Below are 24,088 nucleotides of genomic sequence, written 5' to 3'. Positions count from 1 at the left end.
ATACAAATGCAGCAGCACACCTCTGGTGATGCTTTTTTAAAGCTCATTCAAAATGAATTTAAAGTCAGGAACATATACGGATACATTTTAAAATTCTGAGCTATGGAAACTCAGATCAAGTTAAATGTTGGATGCTCACTTTGATTTATTATACATTTCTGTTCTACGGTGTAGACAATGAAATGTTACTGACTCACTGTAAAGAATGATCATAATCAATCAGCATCAAGAGTTATTGATCAATGACAGCCACTCCTCCTTTACCTCAATGACTGCCGAGATTTTCTGGCTCTGCTCTATGTACTTAGTTGGAGTACTTCACTTTCCCAGACCCCCTGAACTACACACCATGTGTTGGCACATTCGTTATTCAAAGACAGGTGAACATCAGAAACGCAGAGGGAGATTCACACTTGAATTGAATAGAACTGACTTTATTGTCCGCCTTAGTGGGAATTTGTCTTTGGCTTCCTCCAATACATAAAAAATACAAACAATACACACTATATCATGAAGACATTAAACACATACACCAACAATACACAACATAAAAAAACATACAACTGACAATTGTGCAAAGGAGCAGGAAAACAGCATTAACCATTGTAATAAGTTCAAACCTGTTAAAAGGTGTCTAATAATGATCATTTAAAAAAAAACTTGAGTTCATAGTGAATTCATTATATATTCAGTGCCTCTATGGCATAAAGGATAAAAGACCTCCTATGTTCCTGCTCACCCTGGGGCCCTCGGGGGCCCTCCATCGACAGCCAGATGGGAGTAACTCAAAGGTTTGTCATAATATTTGTTAGATAGGTTATAGGTTGTTTGCCTAACATTAGCCATACAAGCTAACTAGCTAGCTAGTTATGAATACACCCCAGCAAACAGTAGTGTTATATTTACTAATATTTAAGAAATATTCAGCAGTAGGTTACTGTCAATGTGGCTGTTTTGCAATTTCTACAGGAATGAAACAATGATACAATCAATCAATCTTATATCAATCTTTATTAATATAGCACCTAATCACAACAAAAGTCATCTCAAGGCACATTACACATAGAGCAGGTCTACTCTTTAATTGAATTTAAAGAGACCCAACATTCCCACATGAGCAGCACTTGGCGACAGCAGCAAGTAAAAACCCTCAAACAGAACCGGACTCTAAGTGGGGGAACATCTGCTTTGACTGGTTTGTGTTACAAATAGAGTTCTGAGACATGCTACTTTATACAGTACAGCTGAAGTCAGTTAAATGTCCCATACTGAACAGCGGGGGTTTACTAACATGGGTTCAGCAAGTTCATTGGTGTCAATGACTAATGACAGTTATTTTCAATAAGAGCAGAAAGCTGCAGCTCCTCCAAAACTTCTTCAGTATCCAACATGTGGACAGAACTCTACTGTATAACACTGATATGTGATATGTCTTATTCTATAAGTAAACATGGTTTTTAAAAAGACTGGGCATGCTTTAAAAAAAAAAAAAAAAAAAACCAAACAAACAAACCAAAAATCCCTTAACTACTGTATATCTAAGCAAAGTGTCACTACTGGGTGTAGTATATTATGTTCACAGTATACTATAGCATGTCATGACATGACACAACCAGAAGTGAGATACTGCATTTATAAAACAGCTACCAAATATTGCAATGTAGTAATTAGAGTCACAATCCAATAAAAAACAGTTTTAATTACATAATAATTAGATTAAAAGAGTAATTTACAAGAAAGTAGTTCCTGCTTGCAGTTTCCATTTGGCTCTACATTTTTCAGACATGGAACACACTTGCCTTAGAATGTACTTGAGTGCTCAAGACCGCAGTGTGGATATTGGGAAAGACCCTCACATTCAGATAGTGTTACACACAGCTTACACACTCCAATGTTTTCTTGACTAACCAATAGCGGTTAACCAATTTTTTAAAGGCAGATATGAAAATGATTGTTTGGAGCAGGAAAAAAACCAATAGCTGACATCCTCCCAGAAAAGAACAGTATTTGACTTAATAAGAAACTGGACAACTGTTGAACTGGACATCTAAGTCAAAGCAGTGGGTTTTTAAAATGATCATTAAAAAAAAAAGAATAAATTCAGACCAGGTTTAGAATTGATTCATATTTGAATTACAACGGTGTACAATAGAAAAGTCTCAGTAATATCTCACTGGAAGCAAATCAAACAGATTCAGATTCAGATTCAGCTTTATTTATCCCCGAGGGGCAATTCAGTTTCTACATGTCAGTAAAATAACATTCCTGACATCACTACATACAGATTTTGTTTTTAGCTTGTTGGTAACACTGTGGGTGTGTACAGCATACCAGAAATATGGTTACTCACATTAACGGGCATCAACCTCACTTCTCTTTGAGTTATCTTCACTTCACCAGGTTAACTTCACTTTGTCCACCGTGGCCTCTCTGCTCTGCTGTGCTGTTCGCTGTGTGTGCGTGTGTGTGTGTGTGTGTGTGTGTGTGTGTGTGTGTGTGTGTGTGTGTGTGTGAGTGTGTGAGTGTGTGAGTGTGTGAGTGTGTGAGTGTGTGTACGTATGTCAAACACAGACAACAGAGGACAGAAGTAGCACAAACACACACACACACTGCTCATTAGACTTAGGCACAGGCGATGGAGGTGCTGCCCCAGAGTCTAATAATAGTAATAATGATGATAATAATAATAACTTTATTTATATGGCACCTTTCAAAACTAAAATATAGACAACATACAATAGTTAAATAACACAACAAAAAGCAACAGTTAAAAATAACTGACGATAAGGATGAGTCTTAAGAAGAGATTTAAAAGATGACAGTGAGTCTGCCTGCCTGAGATCTCCAGGCACAAAGTTCCACAGCTGAGGCCCAAAGGCCCCGTCCCCTCTAGTGACATATAATAGATATAGGAAACATCAGTAGGGCCCTGCTGGAGGACATCAGGCAGTGGTCAGGCTCATAAGGAGTTAGCAGATCATAAATATAGGCAGGAGCCTGACCATTCAATGCTTAAAAACAAGTAGTCAAATCTTCAAATCTCTGCCCTGTTCCTCCCTGTAAACCAGCATCTGTTCATCACCCCAGTGATGCATGCTGGGATAGCTCATTTCATTACCCATGTATGAGTGTCAGCCTCTTTAACTCTTTACGTCAACGTCATTAGAAATATAATTCCACCATCTGTGAGTGCTGTCTTTGTGCCATACAGTGTGTGTGCAGTCTGACATAGATGTTCCTCATGTTTCTGTGTGTTTTATCCTCTTCATTTTCCATTTCTGCGTTTTCATCTGTCTCTCTTTCTGTTCCCTCCCTTCGCTTCATCTCTCCTCTCTCTCTCTCTCTCTCTCTCTCTCTCTCTCTCTCTCTCTCTCTCTCTCTCTCTCTCTCTCTCTCTCTTCAGGCATCCCTGGACTTTTATAGTTGTGAAAGGAGATTCTTCATCTGTTGTGGAGGATCATGCTGTCTATCAAGGTAGGCATTTCTTTTAAATGTTATTTTCAGCCTGATCTTTCACTGTCGCTTAAATGTTCTAGTGCTCCTGTTAGGCACCAAGCAGTGACAAATAGGGTTTTATTTACCTAAAAGAAAGTGAATACTTTAACAAAACCAAGAACTTAATAACTAATAAAAAAGATAACCATACTCAATATAACAACAAAACTGACCCATAACATAATTCTTCCTTTTCCTCTTTGAGTTTTTTGGCAGATTGCAATATCAGCTGTAAGGTGCATACCGCCACCTACAGTATCGGAGTATGTAGAACGGGATCCACTTTATAATCCATTAGAATAAAAAAACATAAAACAAAAAGCTTACTATATTCTATTGAACAGTCCGGTGTTTTTTAAGAATTCTATAACCCATCTGTGAATTTCCCTCACCTTCTCTCCATTTGTTCCCAATATTCCTTCTATCTTCCACTTTTTTATCTTCCACCCTTTCTCACCCTATTTTGCCCTCTCTTCATTATATTTGCAACAGTGCATTAATACATGTTCAGCATTTTCAACTATATTAATGAACTTTCCCCAATAAAAATAGTGTCTTATATAAACCAGTGTGATCAAACTTTAAACTATACGACCTCCTCTCTTCTGTTTCTGCCTTTAACACTGTGTGGACCCAACATAATAACATCAGCATCAGCATATGGTTCGGTCTGATGAGCTTTCTCCAGGACTTAAAGAGTTCTCAGACATTAGCTCCGCCTTATGCTTGAACCAGGAAGAGTCCTCCTCCAACCACGCTAACTCAAAGACAAAGAAAGTGCAGGACCCTACATTGTTAAAATGTGTGCACTTCACTTAAACACTCAAACAAACTGTGTAGTGTCAATTGTTTGGTGTGTGGTTGTCTGTAACTGAAATGAACCTGTATAGATAAGCAAACTAAACTGTTGGGTGGATCCTACCATGTGTGGTTGTGGCCATCACAGCTCCTCTGGCACTGTGTTGCTGCATTACATTTGCACATTGTACCACTGCAGAAAACCCTGCATGATAAACTTGTCACAGTATGATCTTACCTGAGTATAATCATTTCCCTAATTTGTGTGTGTGTGTGTGTTTTAAAAGGAACCAAGGCCTCCTCAGAGGCCCGGAGCTCTCGTGTTTTCCAGTGGAGTTATGGAGAGCATTTCACCATCACTGCCAGCAGCCAGTGGGTGCAAGGTAACTCTTCTCCCACACATGCACAGAAGCACAGTAATGTCTTGTAGTGTTGTACATTTTTTAAGTGTCCTATATTGATTAAAGCGAGTGCTTTAAACAGCAGGCAGGTGTCCATATGAACAGTAAAGAAGTTTTCCTCTCTGTAATCATTCCTCCTGTTCATACTGACTATTAAAACATCTCCTTCAAATGTGTTTTCAATGGAAGTGATGGAGGACTAAATCCACAGTGTGTCCACACAGTCATTTAAAAGTAGATGATCAGCTTCTATTGAGCTTCATCAGTGTGAGTTAGTCATATCAAGTGATATCTGACACATTTATAGTCTTTTTAGACTATTTTTTTTTAAAAACACTGTAACACTGAAACATATCTACCTGATTTATCTGAAAGAAATCAGATCTACTAGATCTGCTTGATTGAAGCTTCATATTAGCCACAGATAATCTTTTAGATACATGTTTACACAGAAGGAGGACTGTGGATTTAGTCCTCCATCACTTCCATTGTAAGAGCATTATGAAGAGATCTTCTAATGGTCAGTATGAACAGGAGGAATGATTACAGCAACAAAAATATGTCACAATTTTCATTTGGGCTCCTGACTGTTGCAGAAGACAGATGTCTTGAGACAGACTTGTAATGTATGAAGCTACCTCTTCATAAATAGTGTTGATGGTAATAGACATTGAGGTAACATTTTAAGTGTGTCCTCAACACATGGTCCACTTACTAGTTTTTCCAGAACTTGAATTTTTTTCATTAAATTAAATGTTATTGTTTTGACACATACAATCATTGAATGGCAGGATATTAAGTTGGGACTCTTGGTCAATTCCTATTAGCTAATATGCTCTATGTGACACATTTTACTAGATATGAATTTATTCATGTATGTAGTTGCTATGAATGAATGAATGTTATTATTACTGTGGTTTGTTACCATTGTGACTTTTATGATAAATGCAATTAGTCAGACATGAGTTAAGCATTTTGAATTCCCATCAGAATAATAATGTAAGGGGGTGCATGTCTGAAATGTCTAAACCCACTCCAGAGTGGTTTAGAATGGTTAACATGTTGACCCACACAATGTATCAAGGCTATTTCTTAATTAGCTGAGGTGACTATAGCAAACACCACAGGCCTTATTTGACCACAGCATGACCTCTGGGACAAAAACAATGACCAAACATATTTTTTAGCACAGCTGCACTTGAATTTAGACTAATGTGTGCAATAAACTAACTGTAATAAATCAACTTGTATTTAGTCCAGTAGTCCAAATATAACTAATCCGAATAGTGTTTCTCAATGGATGGCTGTGGTCAACTTTTGAAATATGTAAGTCATCATTTAATAAAATCATCACTTCAAAGCATTCAACTTGAACTCAGTGGGCTCCATGTTTAATAGATAGATAGATAGATAGATAGATAGATAGACAGACAGACAGACAGACAGACAGACAGACAGACAGACAGACAGACAGACAGACAGACAGACAGACAGACAGACAGACAGACAGACAGACAGACAGGTAGGTAGGTAGGTAGGTAGATAGATAGATAGATAGATAGATAGATAGATAGATAGATAGATAGATAGATAGATAGATAGATAGATAGATAGATAGATAGATAGATAGATAGATAGATAGATAGATATATAGATAGATAGATAGATAGATAGATAGATAGATAGATAGATAGATAGATAGATAGATAGATAGCATAAATGTATTGCACGGCAGTATTTTATAAACTTGTAAAGTCCAAGTATCTGTGATAAGATCAGCTAACATGAAGCTAGCTACTTCAGTGGTCAGTGTAATACGGTGGCAGGACTGAGAATAGCTTATTTTCTGCTTGTTACAGGACCTCAGTAAATACAAACACACGGGCAAGCAAAACTCCTACGCTTGTTTCATCATCTCACTTGGGCTCTTTAAATTCTTCTCCGAGCTGTAATTGATCAGCCTCGGTAATATCATCACCACATCATCTTCTCATCAATACGCGTACCTCAGCCCCAGCCGTCTGGAATGCCGCCGTTATCGACCCTTCCTTTACCATCGCTTCATAGCTGATTCCAATTAGATGCTTCTCGTCTCCCATCAGATAGCAACGCTTTTAATGAAACTGCCACTCTCCGGCAGATATGGACATGTGCGCACACATGCAGATAAACACACAGTGGAAGGAACGGTGTGAGGCAGTCTGTGTGTGGGGCTTCAGTTTGAAATTCAGGCCCGCAGTCAAATGCATATCCCCCCGCTGTGGCAGCCAGACAGAGAACATAATGGGAGGAGAGAGCCCTTCAATTACTCTGCGACAAATGCTCTCTGACAGTCTAAATGGACTACAAGTCAAAGCTTTGACGTAGATTATTGTAATATCTACCGCTTGGCTGTCTGACCACTGAACTTGGAGCTACTGATGGTGTGTGTGTCTGTGTGTGCGTGTGTGTGTGTATGTGTCCCACAGAGGCAGAGTGGACGGAATGGTTTGACAGGGATGATGAGAGGGGATCTGGAGATTGGGAGAAATTATCGGACCTACATGAGGCTTATCCAGACCGGCTGTGTAGCAGTCCACTGGACATCCAGGTAAATCTCCTCTTACTTCATCAAACACACATAGATATATGCAAAGTCCCACAGATACCCCTGTCTACTGATAGCAGACACTGATAGTCAAATGCAGTTTGAAAGCCACAGAGATGAGAGCTGCTGATGCTGGCAGCTGGGTAATTATCTCATTCTTCTGGAGCGATATGAAACAGCACAGATAGGTTATCAGCAGAAACTCTGAAACTTAAATAGTGTGCCAAGGTAATATTCAGTCATTTTACATAGATTACTGCCTGAGGACGTCTGTTTCTAGCAAACTGCACAGGTGGAATGTTTGAGGAAATATTTCAGGTTCATCTTTAGATGAAGTAATGGTAAATCTACTAAGTACATGCCTCTGGCATTTCAGTGCGGTGTGTAGTCTGTAAGTCTTAGCTCTCTTCACAGGCCTGCCCTTAACCATTACATACTGTAAGGGTCAAATTTGACCCATTTTTTTGGCATTTAACAGCTGTAAAAACACCCTTTTTGTTAAATGAATAGTTAACACTTTTAATAAGATAGTAGTTATGAGGATTTCTTTTTATGATGTAGCAGTGAAGACTGATGGCTCTAATGGTTCTACAATAAACCCCACACTTCCATAAAGTTCTGCTCATTTTACCTTTACATAAAATACATTTACATCATTATTGCTATGTTATATTTTCATGTCTTAGGTAAAATAGGACATGATATTGTGTGATAGTAGCTGAGTGGTGTAAAAGCTAAAAAATACACTCGCTCTGCTCTCTGAAACATGAATCAAGGTTTAATCACATTTATTGATCAGTCAGATCCACTATTGATGCTTTCTAAACACATCTGTGGTTCAACATTTGGTACAGACACTTTTTATGTCAAAATTGACCAGGAACATACTGCGAGGGTGTAGAATATGAACAGTATATGAGAGTTAAAGGACCATTCCAACATTCTTGGAAAATATGCTTGTTTGTTGATATAAGGGACACACATTACTACTTTTTTTTTTTTTTTTTTTTTAAACTTTATTTTTATTGAGTCATTCAATTTACAATATAATGGAGAAAAGAAAAAGGAACAAGAAAGAAGAACAAGGAAGAAAGTGCACAGACGGAAAAATGTACGCAAATATATCGTTACACAGAGAAAGATATAACAATATGTATATAAGCGGTAGATCCAAGGTTTAGAGTTACTTCAATCATTTTTGTTCTGTTTATCCACAGTCTACTCTTCTTGTCAAAACAGGACTAAACCATACACATTACTACTTTTGAGCTAATTATGAATATGATTTGGGTATGACAAGTGATGAAACCAAGTTATGTTACCAAGTGTGTGATATGTGAAGATGCTGCCAGTCGTTCTCATCACAATTTTTTTTTCTTAATGTTTGATATTTGCAAATTACATCGGTGAGCAGTGACATTGCATGTGTCACCTGATGGATACCATTCAATTTTAAAAAAGAAAGAGAAATGGTGAGTAAAGGCTTGCAGAGAATTAACACCTCAACAACATAAAATGGAAGACTTACAACATCTTACCTTAACCTGAAGTTAGCTTCATTCCACAAAGTTGACTCACCTTCACTTGCCTCTATAGGCTCTACAGTTAACATAACCTACACTTCTCCATCCACAATCTCACCCACATTCTGCACTTTATGTTTTAGTTTTATTGTATTTTGTATGTAAATAGTACAATCAGCCGGTTGTGTCCATTAGAGCCAGACCGATATGTTGGTCAACCGTCATAACTACAGTATATCAGTGTTTATTCCATCCGATATATGCCGATATATATATATATATATTTCTGCCTTATCCTAATTCAAGTTTAATATATACATATTCAATTCCCAGTGAATTTTACTGTTTCAGTGCACTGATGTAATTTTTTAAAGATTAAGTTTATTCTTAAACTGTTGGATATCACAGCCTCCATTATGTATGTAAGTGTTTTTAAAAAGTGTGTCATCGGCCAATATATCGATGTTGGAATTTTAGAGGTGAACCACTGCTGGGTTGACTGGGGAAGTGAAAACAGCTGTTTGGGGGGAAGGAGCATGGTGGGTTCTTGCAGGGCAGGTGGGAGTGTCAGGATCTGATATGACAGAATAGTTGGTGCATGAGAGGAGAAGAGACAGAGGAGGATGAAAATGAACTAGAAATTAACTGATAGGAATTCAAGCAGTTACATTCATTTCCCATCCATCAAACAGATATATCAAGTTACTAAATCTACATAGTTGGATGTTTGCACTGTGAGCAATAAAGCTCCAAAACTGCCCAGTGTGGCCAGCTCCATCGTGGCTGAGTCGCTGTTGAAGTGTAACTCAAGTGCTCGTTGACATGTACCACATTATTTTATCATTATCTTTAATAAGTAGTAAACATGATTTAGTATTATTAAAGAACATACTACCACAGCTAGCCGTTGTTTGTTTAATAATTAATGTTGCACAAGCTCCCACAGTACAAGTCCCACACTGTAACCCTCTGCTAAGATGCATTCTTTTTCTTAGTGTCACAGGAAATGAAATAAAGGGTTAACTGCCTAACGGCCAGAATCAGTTTTTCTTCCCTGTTTTACATAGAATAGAACAGGAAACAGTCAAACAAAAACATATAATCGGTTGATTTTTAGTGTGTGTCACCCATCACAGGGACACGTCTAGGGTCGTTTTGTAGCTCCTTGTCGCGGCTTCCATTGAAAACAGCTTGTGGTCACTTTTCTTTGTCACCAGTGGTCTGAACACACAATAAATACACACTCGTCACATTTTGTTGCATCATCTTTGCCATGTAGCAAGTTGTTGTTTCCATTACTGCCAACAAAGCCTTGATAGGTCACCTGTTTCTGGATCCAGGCTATTTTCACCAAAAACATTTAAGATGAACAATCTACTGTATATATATACTGTATATTTACAGAAATAATTACATCTTCAAAAATATATATATTTCTCTTCTTTCTTGATATGCAGTGTAGGCAGTGGGCACATGAAAAGTGCAACAGCTTTCTTCACTATAAGTAATGAAAAGGCTTTTAACCCTCCTGTCGTCCTCCTGGGTCAAATTGACCCCGTCTGTTTGACTGTTCCTTCTTTCCTCCCTTCCTTCCTTCCGTCTGTCTGTCTGTCCTTCCTCCCTCCCTCCTTCTCTCCTTTCCTTCCTCCAATCCCCCTTTATTCCTTCCTTCTGTCCTTCTTTCCTCCCTCCCTCCCTCCCCCTTCTTTATGTTCTTCCTTCCTTCCTTCCTTCCTTCCTTCCTCCCTTCCTTCTTTCCTCCCCATTACCTTCCTTCTTTCCTCTGTCCTTCTTTCCTTCCTTCCTCCCTTCCTCTTTTCCTTTCTCCCTCCCTCTCTCCTTCCTTATTTCCTCCCTTCCTTCCTTCCCTCCTTTCCTTCCTTTTTCCTCCCTTCCTTCCTCCTCCCTTGCATCCTTCCTTCCTCCCTCCCTTTCTTCCTTTCCTTCCTTCCTTCCTCCCTGCTTTCCTTCCTTCCTTCTTCCTTCCTCCCTCCCTCCCTCCCTTCCTTCCTTCTTCCTCCCTTCCATCCTTCCTTCCTCCCTCCCTTTCTTCCTTTCCTTCCTTCTTCCTGCCTTCCTTCCTCCCTCCTTTCCTTCCTTCTTCCTCCCTTCCATCCTTCCTTCCTCCCTCCCTTCCTTCCTTCTTCCTCCCTTCCTTCCTTGATTCGAGGACAACAGGAGGGTTAAATACCTTTCAAAGACAAATATCTACTGTGTTATCAGGAGCACAAAACCTATTACAATATGTTGTGATTCCAGAGTCGAAATTCATACAGCAGGGTTCTCAGGGATAGAGTGACTGCTGGAGGCGGTGTGGGACCAAAAAAAAAGACTTATCATTTTCATATGTTTTGAGTCACCTGGTAACTCTTTTATACTGGCATGGCTTTTCTAAAGAGACACTAAAAATGTTTGGAATAGAAGTGAATTGCTTTTTTTTGCCACAGTTGAACTGAACAAAATCCTAGAGTCAGTCATGAATGTCTCTTTAAGATATTTTTTTATATGCCAGCAAGAAAGCAATCATGCAGAAATGGCTGAAGGCAACCCCCAACAAAGAATGAAGGGACTGCAATTGTCATTAAAATAAACTGTATTTAGTAATTGACCTGTACCTTAAGACTAACAGAGTAAGAACAATGGTCTACATATACAGTATGTCCCTATAAAATGTAATAAGCCATTACATACAGTATGTTGTTGAAAGACTCTGTTCTCATACACCAGAGGTCACTCATAGGCGGACCACAGTCCTGATCCCGACCCAGACGCCGTCCTATCCAGACCCAGACCTGTAGCTGATGAAATATTGGGGATTGTTAAATTGTGTCCTAGCGTTTCTATTTTAAGAGGTGCAGCTCATCCAGCTATTACGGTAAAGGTGGAGCGGCCCTCAGAAACTAACAGACCAATGTGCATAACCAATCTTCTCATGTGACGCTAATCAGCCAATCATGTCTGTGCATTTGGACATGTGGAGAGACTGGACTGTCAGTGACATACACACAGAGAAAAGAGGAGAGACAGAGAGGTGACAGATAAGAGGTAGAGTTACAATGTATGAATACAGTTAATGTATTGGGATGTTTTGTTATAATGCTATCACATGTGAAATTAAGTTTATTTACTTTATTTAAGAAGCACAATTAAAAGCTTTCTGTAATGCACTTATTTTAAAACGCTATCTTTATACCCACTAGACACAGATGCTGAAGGAACTACAATGCTACTTCAAAGTACTGAAAAATAACACAGACATGATGATGTTCCAGACCTTCACTTGAGGAAATGTTCACTAATTGGACCTCTGTGAATTTTAATTGAATACCCCTGCTATACACCATCATGTAGCACTTTCTTTTTGCCTGAATATATCAATAAGAACAAAGTTGCCACCCCAAAAAACAAAACACAACAAACCTAACTACTATAAAATTCAAATACAAAATGATCAGGTGCACATCTGACAATCCAAAGTATCAAAGCACCCCTTGAACAACAAAGTGTATCCGAAAAGAGGAAAATGAAAATGTATTTCTAAAGAGCAGGAGCATCGGAGCATTATTGGACCAACAGTGACTCCCTCAGCAGCTCAGGTTTTGATCTCTTATTGACCACGAGGTTGCCAACTCTCCCCTCTCTCTGGCAGGCTCCGTCTCTCACTCTCTCACTGCCCAGACAAATCTCACACCAAAGAAGAGGAAGCCACAGAGCAACTCTCTGATCAAAAATATAGCTACAGGCTGTGCTGAAACGGCAATACTGATGTTCTGTTGGATTCCCACAACAGTTTAAGCTTAACTGCTTAACTACTCAGCAGCACTGAAGCAGCCTGCTGTTGCTGTGCTGCTGGGACATGACAAGGCTGCAGTCAGTGAATGTGGATCCAGGCTGGCACCATAAAGAAGCAGCTGTTTGCCTTTTATGAAGATAAGCAGCAGCACCAAGTCTGCCCACACCGCCTCCAACACCCATACCATTACCATGAAAAATAGCTACTGTAGCCTGTAGCTGCCCTTTTTTTATGGCTGCTGTGCAACAACTTGATCAATTTGCTACCTTCATTGCATCTTTTTATAGCTGTTCTACAGCCTGACCTCTTCTCTTGATCTCTTCATGGTGTGTTTTTTTTTTCTTTTTGCAAAATGAAAAACAACTCCAAATAGACTGCTGGAAATAATAATCATAGTTTTCTGATTGTCTTTTTCCAAATAATAGGAATCCTCACTTTTGATTTTTTATATATTAGTGAGGAAGGCCATCTCCTGCTTGGGTTTTCAGCTCTATGTGTGTCATCATTTTTCCGCCGAGTCTGGACATAGTCAGAGTTTTCTTCAGTTTGCACTTTTCACTGTCTAATTTGACTCTGTGGGATCTTTATTTTTAGCAACCAAGTGTTTTTCTTGGTCTCGTTTCAATATGTTACATAATGTGGTTATCTGACCATTCTAAGGAAATGTGGAGTTTCTCAGTGCCTGAGGCCGAATGTCTGTACTCTCCTCTTGTTGTTCCAAGACTTTGTGCTGTAACTTTAACACTGAAGTTCAATCTGTAGTTTTATTATTTTTTTGGGACATGTACAGAATTGTCAGTAATTTGTTACCACATATATTTTGAGACATTAGCATCATTCACCAAATGAACACATCTATAAAAATGAGGGGAAACTGGCAGCTTCTGCTTGCCTCTCCACTGCCATGGCTCCGTTATGAAGGGAAATCTCTTGGAAAGCACAAGAGCACTGTTGGTATAAGCATGCAGCAGTAATGCTTTCACAGTTCCCATGTAGAATGTCCATATAAGAGAGCAATTTTGAGGTTAGCAGTGAATTGAAAACAATGTGGAAAAATGTATAAACATTTGACTTGATATGGGACTCTCACCATTGCATCACCACAGCTGTTTCACAGTAAGTAAATTATAGATATCTCACAGCTCACTAGCTAAACCAACATGACATAAAATTCAGTTGAGAAATGGCAACCAAGCAAGCAATAAAGTTAACCTAGACTACTGTCCCACACCAGATCAGGTACCAGCAAGTAATGTCCCAGGAGGGCAGCTTTTAAATGCAATAATGTGTTACTCTAGTTGGATTTACTGGATTGTAATTAAACAGTCAGTACTGTTGCAGATATGGACAGATGATATTTATGTCACACAGACCACCACAGACAGATCACATCACAGCCATGCAGACACAGAAAGCATAAATTGGCCTTAAGCATTCTTTGTACACAGATTTTATGTGACAAAGGAAATTACCAAGACAAACAACTTACAAACAATATCCACTGCAACTGAAACACCAATGATATCATAAAAACTGTAACAAAACCACAGTAATCGTTTAGTGAGGCTGTAACAGTTTCATAATACCAATATGGAAATAACTGACCAGAATAAGTGTCATCACATCACATAGCTGCGTGTTTGTGATGCCTGCAGTGTGGATAATAGTCTGTTTTGTAATGCTGGTTTTGCAGAACTAGCCCCAGGACCTCGAATAGGCAACAATGGAAAACAGTGGACTCACTCTCAGTACTGGTAGCCTTAATGAAATTCCTGCAGTTTGCCAAGAATATAAGCCAGGCCCTAGACAAATACCAGATGTCTGGTGAAAAAAAACAACTTAATTTTTGATGCCTGCAAATAAGAGATGTGCCAATGCCAAGTGGCAAGCGATCTCTTTGTGTCTGTCTCTCAAGCTTCTTACAAGCATATTTCCCAGCACTTTGAAGCCTTTAATCTTGAGGAGCATTGTTAGGCACAGTAGGGATTTTTTTCTTAGAGAAAACATTTTAACATGTGACAAAAGGAAGAACACAGGTGTAATTAATGAAATGAATGATGGCTAAATTCCATTTATATGCCTCAGTTTCATGGTCTATTGTTATGTGTTTGGTAACTCCTGTGCTTTTCCTACTTTGACAAGTCCAAATGTCTGCTGGGAAAAGGGTTTATACCATTGGTGTGTCAGAACATTTGACAAGGTTTTCATATTTGAAATAGGCATTTATAAATACCAGTATACATTTTATAATCCATCTTTCCCTTGTCCAGGCTGAAACCCTTGATGGCATACCTTCCAACCAGACAGGAGACGTGATCCATAAGAAAACCAAGGACTATGGTTTTGTCTGCCTCAACAAGGACCAGGCTCATGGCCTCTGTCGCAACTACAGAGTTCGTTTCCTTTGTGGAAAACTTGGTAAGCTTGTCATTTATTGTCAGTCTCTTTGTGTATGTTTGTGACTGTAATGTGAAAATTTGCATTTTTTTTTACTTGCATGCTTTTTAAATGGAAGCACACTCTGGGTTATTAACCCAAACTTAAATATGGTTGAAATAGTGTTAAACACACAAAGCTCAAGCTTAAAACTGCCCCAAATGTATCGTTACTTGTACAAAATGGTGTGAATATGTGGTTTAAAATTGCTAAATTAAAAAATGAATTTCATTAAAAGCCAATTACTAATTGTGACAAATGTTTAAAAAGAGTTGAATAGATTACAATAAGCATTAGTTAACCCAACAGTTATATAAAAAATGATACTGAAAATGGGTCAAAATAAGTGTGGAGTTGCTCTTTGGGTAACAATATTGTATCGGTTAGTGTGTGTGTGTGTGTGTGTGTGTGTGTGTGTGTGTGTGTGTGTGTGTGTGTGTGTGTGTGTGTGTGTGTGTGTGTGTGTGTGTGTGTGTGTGTGTGTGTGTGTGTGTGTGTGTGTGTGTGTGTATATATATATATATATATATATATATATATATATATATATATACATAGTCACACACACTCTGGCTGTGCTCCTGAGTATGTGTTGTGTGCGTGGGCAGGCTGCTATGGAAGGAATGCATGGAGCTCACATCATGGTGCAGGCAAACACTGCCACACGGCAAGCTCAGAGTTCACAGGCGCTGCTCCAACCACACTGAGATACCACAGAACTCTGTCTGGGCCTGTCTGTCTGTGTGTGTGTGTGTGTGTGTTTCTGTTTCTGTTATGTAGAGAGTGCTTGGGAGTGCTGGCGTGATCTTTTGTCAAAGTTGACCAAGGGTACAATCCGTTCACATCATTCCACACTTGCCCTGCACACATAAGATGTCATAGTACAGCTGTATGCCCACTCATTCTGTTTCCCTTTATTGTGAACTGAGACATGTTATTTCATGCCATGCAGGTTGACGGAGACCCACTTCTATTTTAATCAATACAGCTGTTTACAGAGGAATTTCACTCACACTGTAAATGTATAACTACAACCTGAAGCACATTTTTATGCTTTTCTTACGTTTTATGCACTTAGCTGAAGTGATTATGTGTTGGGCTTTGTGCACTGCCAAAACACAGGTTACCTACACCCAGTGCTGCGCTTGAACCCATCCTGTGTAGACGTAGACTGAAGCTGCTGCTGCTCTGCAAAATTTGCTTCTTTTGCGATACAGTCTGTGTAGGCATGGTGTTAGTAGGCTATCATGCTTCAAGGATCGTTCGTCAAATCTGCCTCTGGCCACAGTCCATGAAACCAATTCTAATTACTTGGAAAAAATTCTCATGCTCGGTGATCATGTTGCAGCAAAACAAATGTTCCATAGGCATCCTGTCACGAATCACCATGTTTGTACATGTCTGAGTATTTTGTATCAAAACACAAAACTCACCATGTCTACTGTTTTTCTTTGTATCTCACAAGAGAACACACAGTAACTGAGAGAGAGGGAGAGCAATTATAGCAATAACAGTATATGTGTTTAAGGGGAGAAATGTGCACCACTGACAGCAAGCACTTAAAATGGGTACTGCCTTCCGAATTTAAAATATTGGAGAGAGTCGTCCGTCCCCCCCCCCCCAGACTCAAAGCTTAGGGGCTTTTAGGTCAGGTGAAACGTATCTCGGTTGATTCCGTTTTTTTGCTTTCATGGCTGCAGCATGTTGTGTTCGTGTACCAATGTAGTATCACATGGACTAAATTCTGTTAGGTGTTGAATAGGGGATCAACTCTGGATACTGGAGGATTAAATGGAAAATGGACTGCACTTAGATAGGGGTTTTCTAGTCTTCCAACCCCTGAGAGCGCTTTTACACTATAAGTCACATTCATCCATTCACACACATCCATACACTGTTGGTGCAGCCATAAGGAGCAATTTTGGGTTCAGTACCTTGCCAAAAGACACTTTGGCACACATGCGGATGGAGCCAGGAATCAAACCACCAATCTTTCAATTAGTTGATAAACTGCTCTACCTCCTGTGCCACAGCTGCCCCAGGTCATAGGAGTTGGCCCATTTAGTCTACATGTGTATTTTGGATTTGAAGGCTTTGGATTTGACCTCAGGATATCTTGATCAGTGTGCCGGGGGTCTATGAGGTGCTAAGGCTGCTGCTTTGAGTCATGCTCAAAAAAGGAACAAGAGCTGTGACCATCAGTTTTAATTTTATGAACAGAATATCCAGTCGAAGATATGGGGTAAAGAGTTATGGCACGGTGGCCTCAGGATTTCGTCTCTCTCTCTCGAGATCTACAGGCAGTATTGACCCATGAATCCAGCATCCGAGTCTTAAGTGGCTGGGATTATTAAACCATTTACCCTCTCCAGGCCATGTGAAGGATAAATGGGAGTAACTGTCCCAAGTGAAGGAGTTCAAGTATCTTGGAGGGTCTTGTTATTGAGTGAGGGTAAGATGTAGCACAGGATCAACAGGCAGTTTAGTGCTGTGTCAGTAATAATGTGGTTGTTGTACCAAATTCTTATGGTAAAGAGGGGTGCATCTCTTGATTAGGGTTAAGTGAATCTATAGTCATGAGCTTTGTGTAGTTACCTGAAGTATGAGACTGTGAATACAAGCAGTGACATGAGTTTCCTTGGCCAGAAAGGGTTCATACCTGATCAGTCATCAAATACCTCTGCATTGAAAGGAGCCAGATGAGGTGGTTCAGACATGTGATAAGGATGCTTCCTGGATGTCTCCTAAGAGATTTTCTGAGCGTGTCCAGCTGAGTGGAGACGCTGGAACAGATCCACAATAATGGGGTTTAACCTTCCGAATGCAGTCCAGTGCTGTGTGTGACTCTCTCTAGGTCGTCCTCAGACGATCTGGCCAGTTCATTGGTACTTTGCGCTCCTGCATCCTTCTTGAGTACATCCACATATGTTAGTGTAGGACGTCCTCAAGACCGATGACAATGTGTTGGTTCCCATAGTACCAATTTGTTGGCTGGCAGCTCTTGGTGTCTTTGGCAGTGTCCCGCCAGTCTCATTCTCCTGACTGGCCTGTGTAAATTCAGCTACGCTGCATTTTGCAAACCCTAACACTCACTGTCTCCCTCTGCAGTTCGTCCACAGGCCTCCATTACCATCGACATGCTGTCCAACAGCAGCATCCTGGAGCTCGCTGACCATCCAGAGGGCTGGGGATCCGGAGATCGGGTGGTGGTGGCCAGTACTGACTACTCCATGCACCAGGCTGAGGAGTTCACCCTGCTTCCCTGCCCTACCTGCAAACCCAACCAGGTCAAGGTCCAAGGTGAAATAACCTACCGAGCAGGCTAACATAAGTGCAGCTAGCATTCACACTTATCACTGATAACAAGTTGTATCCTACACTTATCAGTTTTAGCTATTAACATAAAGCGTAGTCCATAGTGTTCTTTGACATGTTTTGGAGTAATAGGCTATTTTGAGAGTGGCTGTGGATGTAGAGAGTGAAACTAGTTTTCCCTGCTCACATTTTCCTTTCCTGTATTTGAAGTGACCACCGGCTGGAAAAGTGGGTCATAAGCCCACTACTAAAGCCTTTAGGCTCTCATAGGCTCTCACTGCACCCACAATGCTGGAACTAAATGTTTAGCTTAAAGGAGCATGCTGCCCATTAAGAAAAAAAAAATCACTTCATTTCTATGTCCTGGGAAAGACAAAACTAGGAAAAGTACCCTGTTCTTTCCTACATCTAGAAACACATCTGAAACTGACTTTGATACCAATAGGGGTCTGTGTCCTTGTACTCAAAACAAGATTTCTAGTGTGATTGAATGTGAATTATTGATGTTCCCCTTCAATTTCCATCCATTAACAAGGCAGAACTAACACATACTTATAATGATAATAACTTTATTTACAGAACATTTTCCAGCAAATAGTACAAACTGCTCTCCAAAGGTGAGAAAAATTCAAAACAATAGCAAGCAGTAATAAATGAAACATGCACATAAACAAATACAGAAATAAAACTCTCAATGAAAGGAATACCAATGCAACCAACAGCTGATGAGCACACATGTGTTATCTATCGGCTCTGAGAAAATGCCTTTTCTATAGAAACACGTTTTCAGATGAGATTTAAAGGCAGTGACAGAGTCAGCTGACCTGACTCTGAATGGAAGGCCATTCCAGAGCTGAGGAGCAAGAACTGCAAAGGCCCGATCACCCTTTGTTTTTAGTCTGGACTAGTCTGGAATAGTTAAAAGACCCTGACTGGAAGACCTGGGGGGCATATTGGGACAGTAAGGTGTAAGAACTTCAGTTATATACTCCGTTGTCAGATCATTCAGAGCCTCGTATGTGATTTAAAATACTTTAAATTGGATTTTGAGACTGGAAGCCAATGCAGTGGAGCCACTGGTGTAATGTGTGAGATATGCTTTGTTTTGGTCAACAGTCTAGCGGACACATTTTGACCAATGTGGAGCTGCCCAATGGCACAACTGGAGGTGAACCCTCATTCTGCTTTCACTGATTACCAGATGACTGATGACATAATTGGTTAGGTATAAATATGTATATTTTTAGAATGCCAGTATCAGCTTTTTGGTTTGAACCAATCAGTAACTGCATTTAATCAGTGGACACCATGTGTTTTTATTACAACACACCTTTCATAATTGTTTTCTTTATTGAAGTAGTAGTTTTAGTTGTTGTTATTATTATTATTATTACCATCAATATTATTAATTGTACTATTATTGCTAAAGGTACTGCATAGGTCTGTTGTCCAATAGTTGTTCTAATAGTCTAATGGACAGAATTAATTAATATTAAAATGGAACTGCAAATTAATTTGACTTTTTACTTAATTTAGTAAAGTGTTTAGCTGCCATATTCCCTCTCACAAGTCATTTGGTTCCTCCTTTGACAGTTTCCATTTGTGATTGTTTCAATTTAAAGACGATCAGATAGATAGAAGAAGATATCATCAGGTTTAGGAAACTTTGATAAGCATTTTGGTTTTTTTTTATCAGATTTTTGAATGATCAATGTTTAGAAAAATAATTCAAACAAATATTTAAAATATTCCTTGGTTGCAGCCGTACATTACATGGAGTGTGTGAGAGAAGAGAGATGATGGAGGATGCTCACCATGATACATTGTGACGCAATTGTATTTGCTGCACAGCATAACCAACCTAATGAAATCAATGAAAAGTCCCTCTGTTTGCTTGGAGCATGCTAAAACAGAGAGGAGGGAGTATGAGTGAGTACAGCAGCTGAGGAAGCCACCACTCATCTGAGTTGACGGGGATGTCCACTTGTTTTTTGAGACGAAAATGGAGGATATAGTAAGGTAGTCTGACAACAACTGGCCAGATTACCATCAAATATTCTGTACATCCTGACAACGATAATCCCTGATGTTCTGTGATCTTTCCTCTAGTGCCAATATCAGACTAAATTTCCTCTTGAACAGAAGGGTTCAAATCCAAAAGGCTGATTTTCATGTAATCTAGTGAGTGCATTCATGCTTCCATCCTTAAAGTCTTAACACAGTTTTCCGGAAGGACATTTGAGGCAACTTGTTGAGGCTGTAACAAAATATATTAGAGAGGCCTCGGCTAAAATAACCACAAACACATTTTGTACTTAATTTGAAGGAATTTCATTCTCAATTGAAATAGAAAGCCACCACTTTACTCTTATAGGGCTTCAAACACAAACATTTTGATAGAAAGTGTTTCACAAGGTTAAAATAAAAAGGTGATGGAACAAAAAAACAAGCTGGCCTAATGAAAAAGACCATGCACATATAACAAGCAGTACAAGTGCGTCGCTTTACACAGAAAGGTAAAACGGTGGCTTGAATCAGTTTTCTTAAAATGGTAATGAATTCTGGTAACCTTTAACAGAGCGAGGCTGCTGGTTGCACAGTGTAGATGTTGGAATAACAAAAGCTTAATAACACTTTAGTTCGGCCCTGAGTTTACGTTAATGCAAAGTGCAGACAGAGTTTGAAAAACACAGAAGAGCAGTCAGACTGTATTCACCATGGTTCTGTGTACCTATGATTGTCTAACAGTTAGTATTGGTTCCTCATTTTTGTCCAATGTTTAGTGATGTCGCTGTGTTGTTACAGCACAATGTTATAAGAAAATATATTACATAAACTACGACTTCCAAGATGCATTTCAGTCTGAAGCATTTAACAGAAACTGTTAAAAGATTATGTTGATTTTGGATGACTTCAGCAACTAAGTGAAAGTGTTCTCCTCCCTTAGACATAGTGGTATGCAGTCTTGGTCCTAAATGAATCTGTAGCTCTGTGTTTGTGTTGTTGAGCATGTTATGTACAATTTGTTTCCTTTTCTTTCTTAAGTCCCAGTAGCTTGTTAAACATACAACAAATAGAACTGGGACACCGGAGACTGCCGTGATTGGCTTTTCATCCGTTTGGTTCTTCACAGTCTTTCATGTAGTGGAGTTTGGAGTAGTAAACAACACTGTGCTTCCGTTACCACGGGAATTAAAGTGAGAGTGATTGGCTCTCGCATTGTATCCAAGAACATTTGCATAAAGTTGAGTCTCTTTCAGCTTTCCCCCTGTAGTGTAGCTGGGTGTTTTCTGAGTCGTTTGAGGTCAGTGGGGAGTGTTGAGCTGCAAAGCTACGTCTCAGTCACAATGAAAAGCGACCAATCACCATCCCAGCTTTTGACACTGTATGTGTGAATGGCCGGTTATGAATCAACGCAACATTTTGAGTTTGCTGAAGATCTGACTTGAATTTATTCTTTTTAGATAAGGCAGCTGTAGCTCATATGCAGTGTTGGGGACTGTTACTACTGAGTACTTAAATTGTGGAGGTTATTTGTTAGGTTACTAGTATGAAGTTAAAAATGATTCAAACTGATGCCTGTAACATACAACTACTTAAGGCTTTTGCTATATTATTCAGTATTCTCTATTGTTTCCATGTCAGGAAAGCATTTAGGATAAAGAAAACTTTGAAAAAGGATTTTACAGTGGGGAAAAATTCTTTGCTCATACTTTGTAACTCTATTAAAACAGAAATCAGGTGATGAATCTTCTCAGCCCGCCATCTGTTTGGCTCCCCTGGAAATGGATACACCATTCTTCTTCTATTGCATTCTGTCAGAGTAGCTGCTCAATGTGCATTTGCTGCCAATGGTCGATACGTGTATCATTTTCAACTGAACTGTCGGTGCCGTGTGTCAAAAGACACCTGCTATTACCAGCAGTGACCACAGGTGTTATCAAATCAACCAGGACTGAAATGTGAAGGATTCTGATTTTAATGGCAGTAGTACTTTCTGTGTTGACAAAACACAGAAATTCCTTCAGGATGAGATCATTTTTATTTATTTAATATTTAAGATGTAGTCTATAGCGATTTGGTCTTTCTATCCGCCTGAAAAGATTCAAATCACACACTGAAACCATCTTTATTTTTAGGAACCCTTCCATGATGAGAGTTAAGACTGAGCCTACATAGGTGTGTGTGTGTGTGTGTGCGTGCGTGTGTGTGTGCGTTCATAAACACCCTGCCTGATAGAGGCCAGGTTGAAACAGCCTTGAGCAGTGTGTGGGAGTCAGTGGAAGGTGTTTGAACTGACTCAGGGCCAAGGGAAAGTCTCAGCCTGCATCCTGAAGGACTGTGTGTTCCTGACTGAGCCCATTCACACTGGCACGCATGCTACTATGAACACAGACACTTATTTTCTTTCTTTCTCTGTCACTGCTTACAAATACAATCATAAATAAGGATGGGAATTATTAAGAATTTATTGATACCAATGATGTTAATAATCCTGCTTATTGGTTCAATTCTTTATTGATTCCTGACCAGTTTTCTGTGGAAAGGGTTGGCTTACACAGAGTTTCAGTAACAGCACAACCATTTTATTATCTCCACTGATTATCAATGGCCTTGCATGCTGATGAATATATAAAACATAACTGGTAGATAAGATAAATGGTCTGCAGCCACAAGTTAACCGCAGTAATTAATGAATGCATTAATTTGGAGTCTCCTGCCTGTAAAAGAATAAGAAAATGAGCAGAAGGCAGAGCACTCTGTCTCCAGCAGTGGTGCAGCCTCTGTTGCACTGTTAGCTCCGGGGGAAAGACATTATTGTCCAGGGCACTGAGTGGGGGGTTTTGAGGTGAAACGGACTATTTTATTTTTTATTCTCTATTCTCTTTCAGCGCAGAGTTGGTTGAAGTCGTTTAATGCTGCAGTGCGTGTGCCGGTCAGTCTCAAACGATTGCAATGCTAAATGAAAAAATGCCTGCAAACACTACCTTTTTCAAAGATGAATAACAAGATAGTTGAGGATAAGCTGGAGACAGTCTGGAAGGCTGCACTGCCCTCACACTGCCTTTTTTGTTCCATCCACATCACATGCCTGGTATGGATTAGAGGAATTATTCAAATAAACTCAGAGACATACGATTCCGATGGATTGGACAATTTCCCATCGCTTATCATACATGCACAAATACACATGGAGTTATCATGCAGAGTTCTCCAGATCGACCTAGTCAGCCCTCAGTGTTCTCTTGTATGATTTAAAGTGGCCTTTGTGCTCGCAGTGGCTAAAAGTCAACAGTTAGAGGACATGACATCCTCTCATAGCTGTCACTTCCCAACATTCATTCACAAGCCATGAATTTCCGAGTCAAGGATTTATTTTCAGATCTCTGCTTGAGCTGCTGGCATTTCTCTCCTGCCCGGCTGCATCACAAAATTGGTCCATTACATCCCCCCCCCCCCCCCCCCACCTTCCTCTCTGTTTTTCCTCAGCTCTCTGACGTCACTGGCTGTTTGGCCATCCAGAGTGGAAATCCTATTTTTGTGAGGCAGTCTGCACCTGACTGTAATCTATTTCATTAATTCTTGCCTGTGTGCCACTTTGCAACACTGTTTTTGAACATGTAGTGATAATCAAGTCTATTCCCCAGCCCCCCCCCCCCCCCCGAGGTTATACACAGACAGGAGGCTGTGTTGTTTTTGTTGTTGCCAACGTGAGAGCTGGGAGATGGCTGAGAGAGAC

At 39.7% G+C, this 24,088-nt stretch overlaps 1 protein-coding gene across 2 annotated transcripts in view; it reads left to right on the top strand.

The window, feature by feature from the left end:
• The window catches only part of LOC133980350 (cell migration-inducing and hyaluronan-binding protein-like), a 115,634-nt gene that overhangs the window by 22,781 nt on the left and 68,765 nt on the right, over nucleotides 1-24,088 (top strand). For both annotated transcript variants that reach the window (XR_009925169.1, XM_062419057.1), the window contains exons 6-10: nucleotides 3,404-3,474; nucleotides 4,581-4,676; nucleotides 7,163-7,284; nucleotides 14,868-15,015; nucleotides 18,142-18,333. Coding sequence is in view for 1 of the 2 variants with exons in the window: in XM_062419057.1 (XP_062275041.1) it covers nucleotides 3,404-3,474; nucleotides 4,581-4,676; nucleotides 7,163-7,284; nucleotides 14,868-15,015; nucleotides 18,142-18,333 (629 nt within the window). In the remaining variant the exon portion in view is untranslated. The remainder of the gene's footprint in view (nucleotides 1-3,403; nucleotides 3,475-4,580; nucleotides 4,677-7,162; nucleotides 7,285-14,867; nucleotides 15,016-18,141; nucleotides 18,334-24,088) is intronic.

The sequence above is a fragment of the Scomber scombrus genome, chromosome 1 (assembly GCF_963691925.1).
Source record: "Scomber scombrus chromosome 1, fScoSco1.1, whole genome shotgun sequence".
NCBI classification, from domain to species: domain Eukaryota; kingdom Metazoa; phylum Chordata; class Actinopteri; order Scombriformes; family Scombridae; genus Scomber; species Scomber scombrus.
This window is presented reverse-complemented; position numbering and strand designations above follow the sequence as displayed.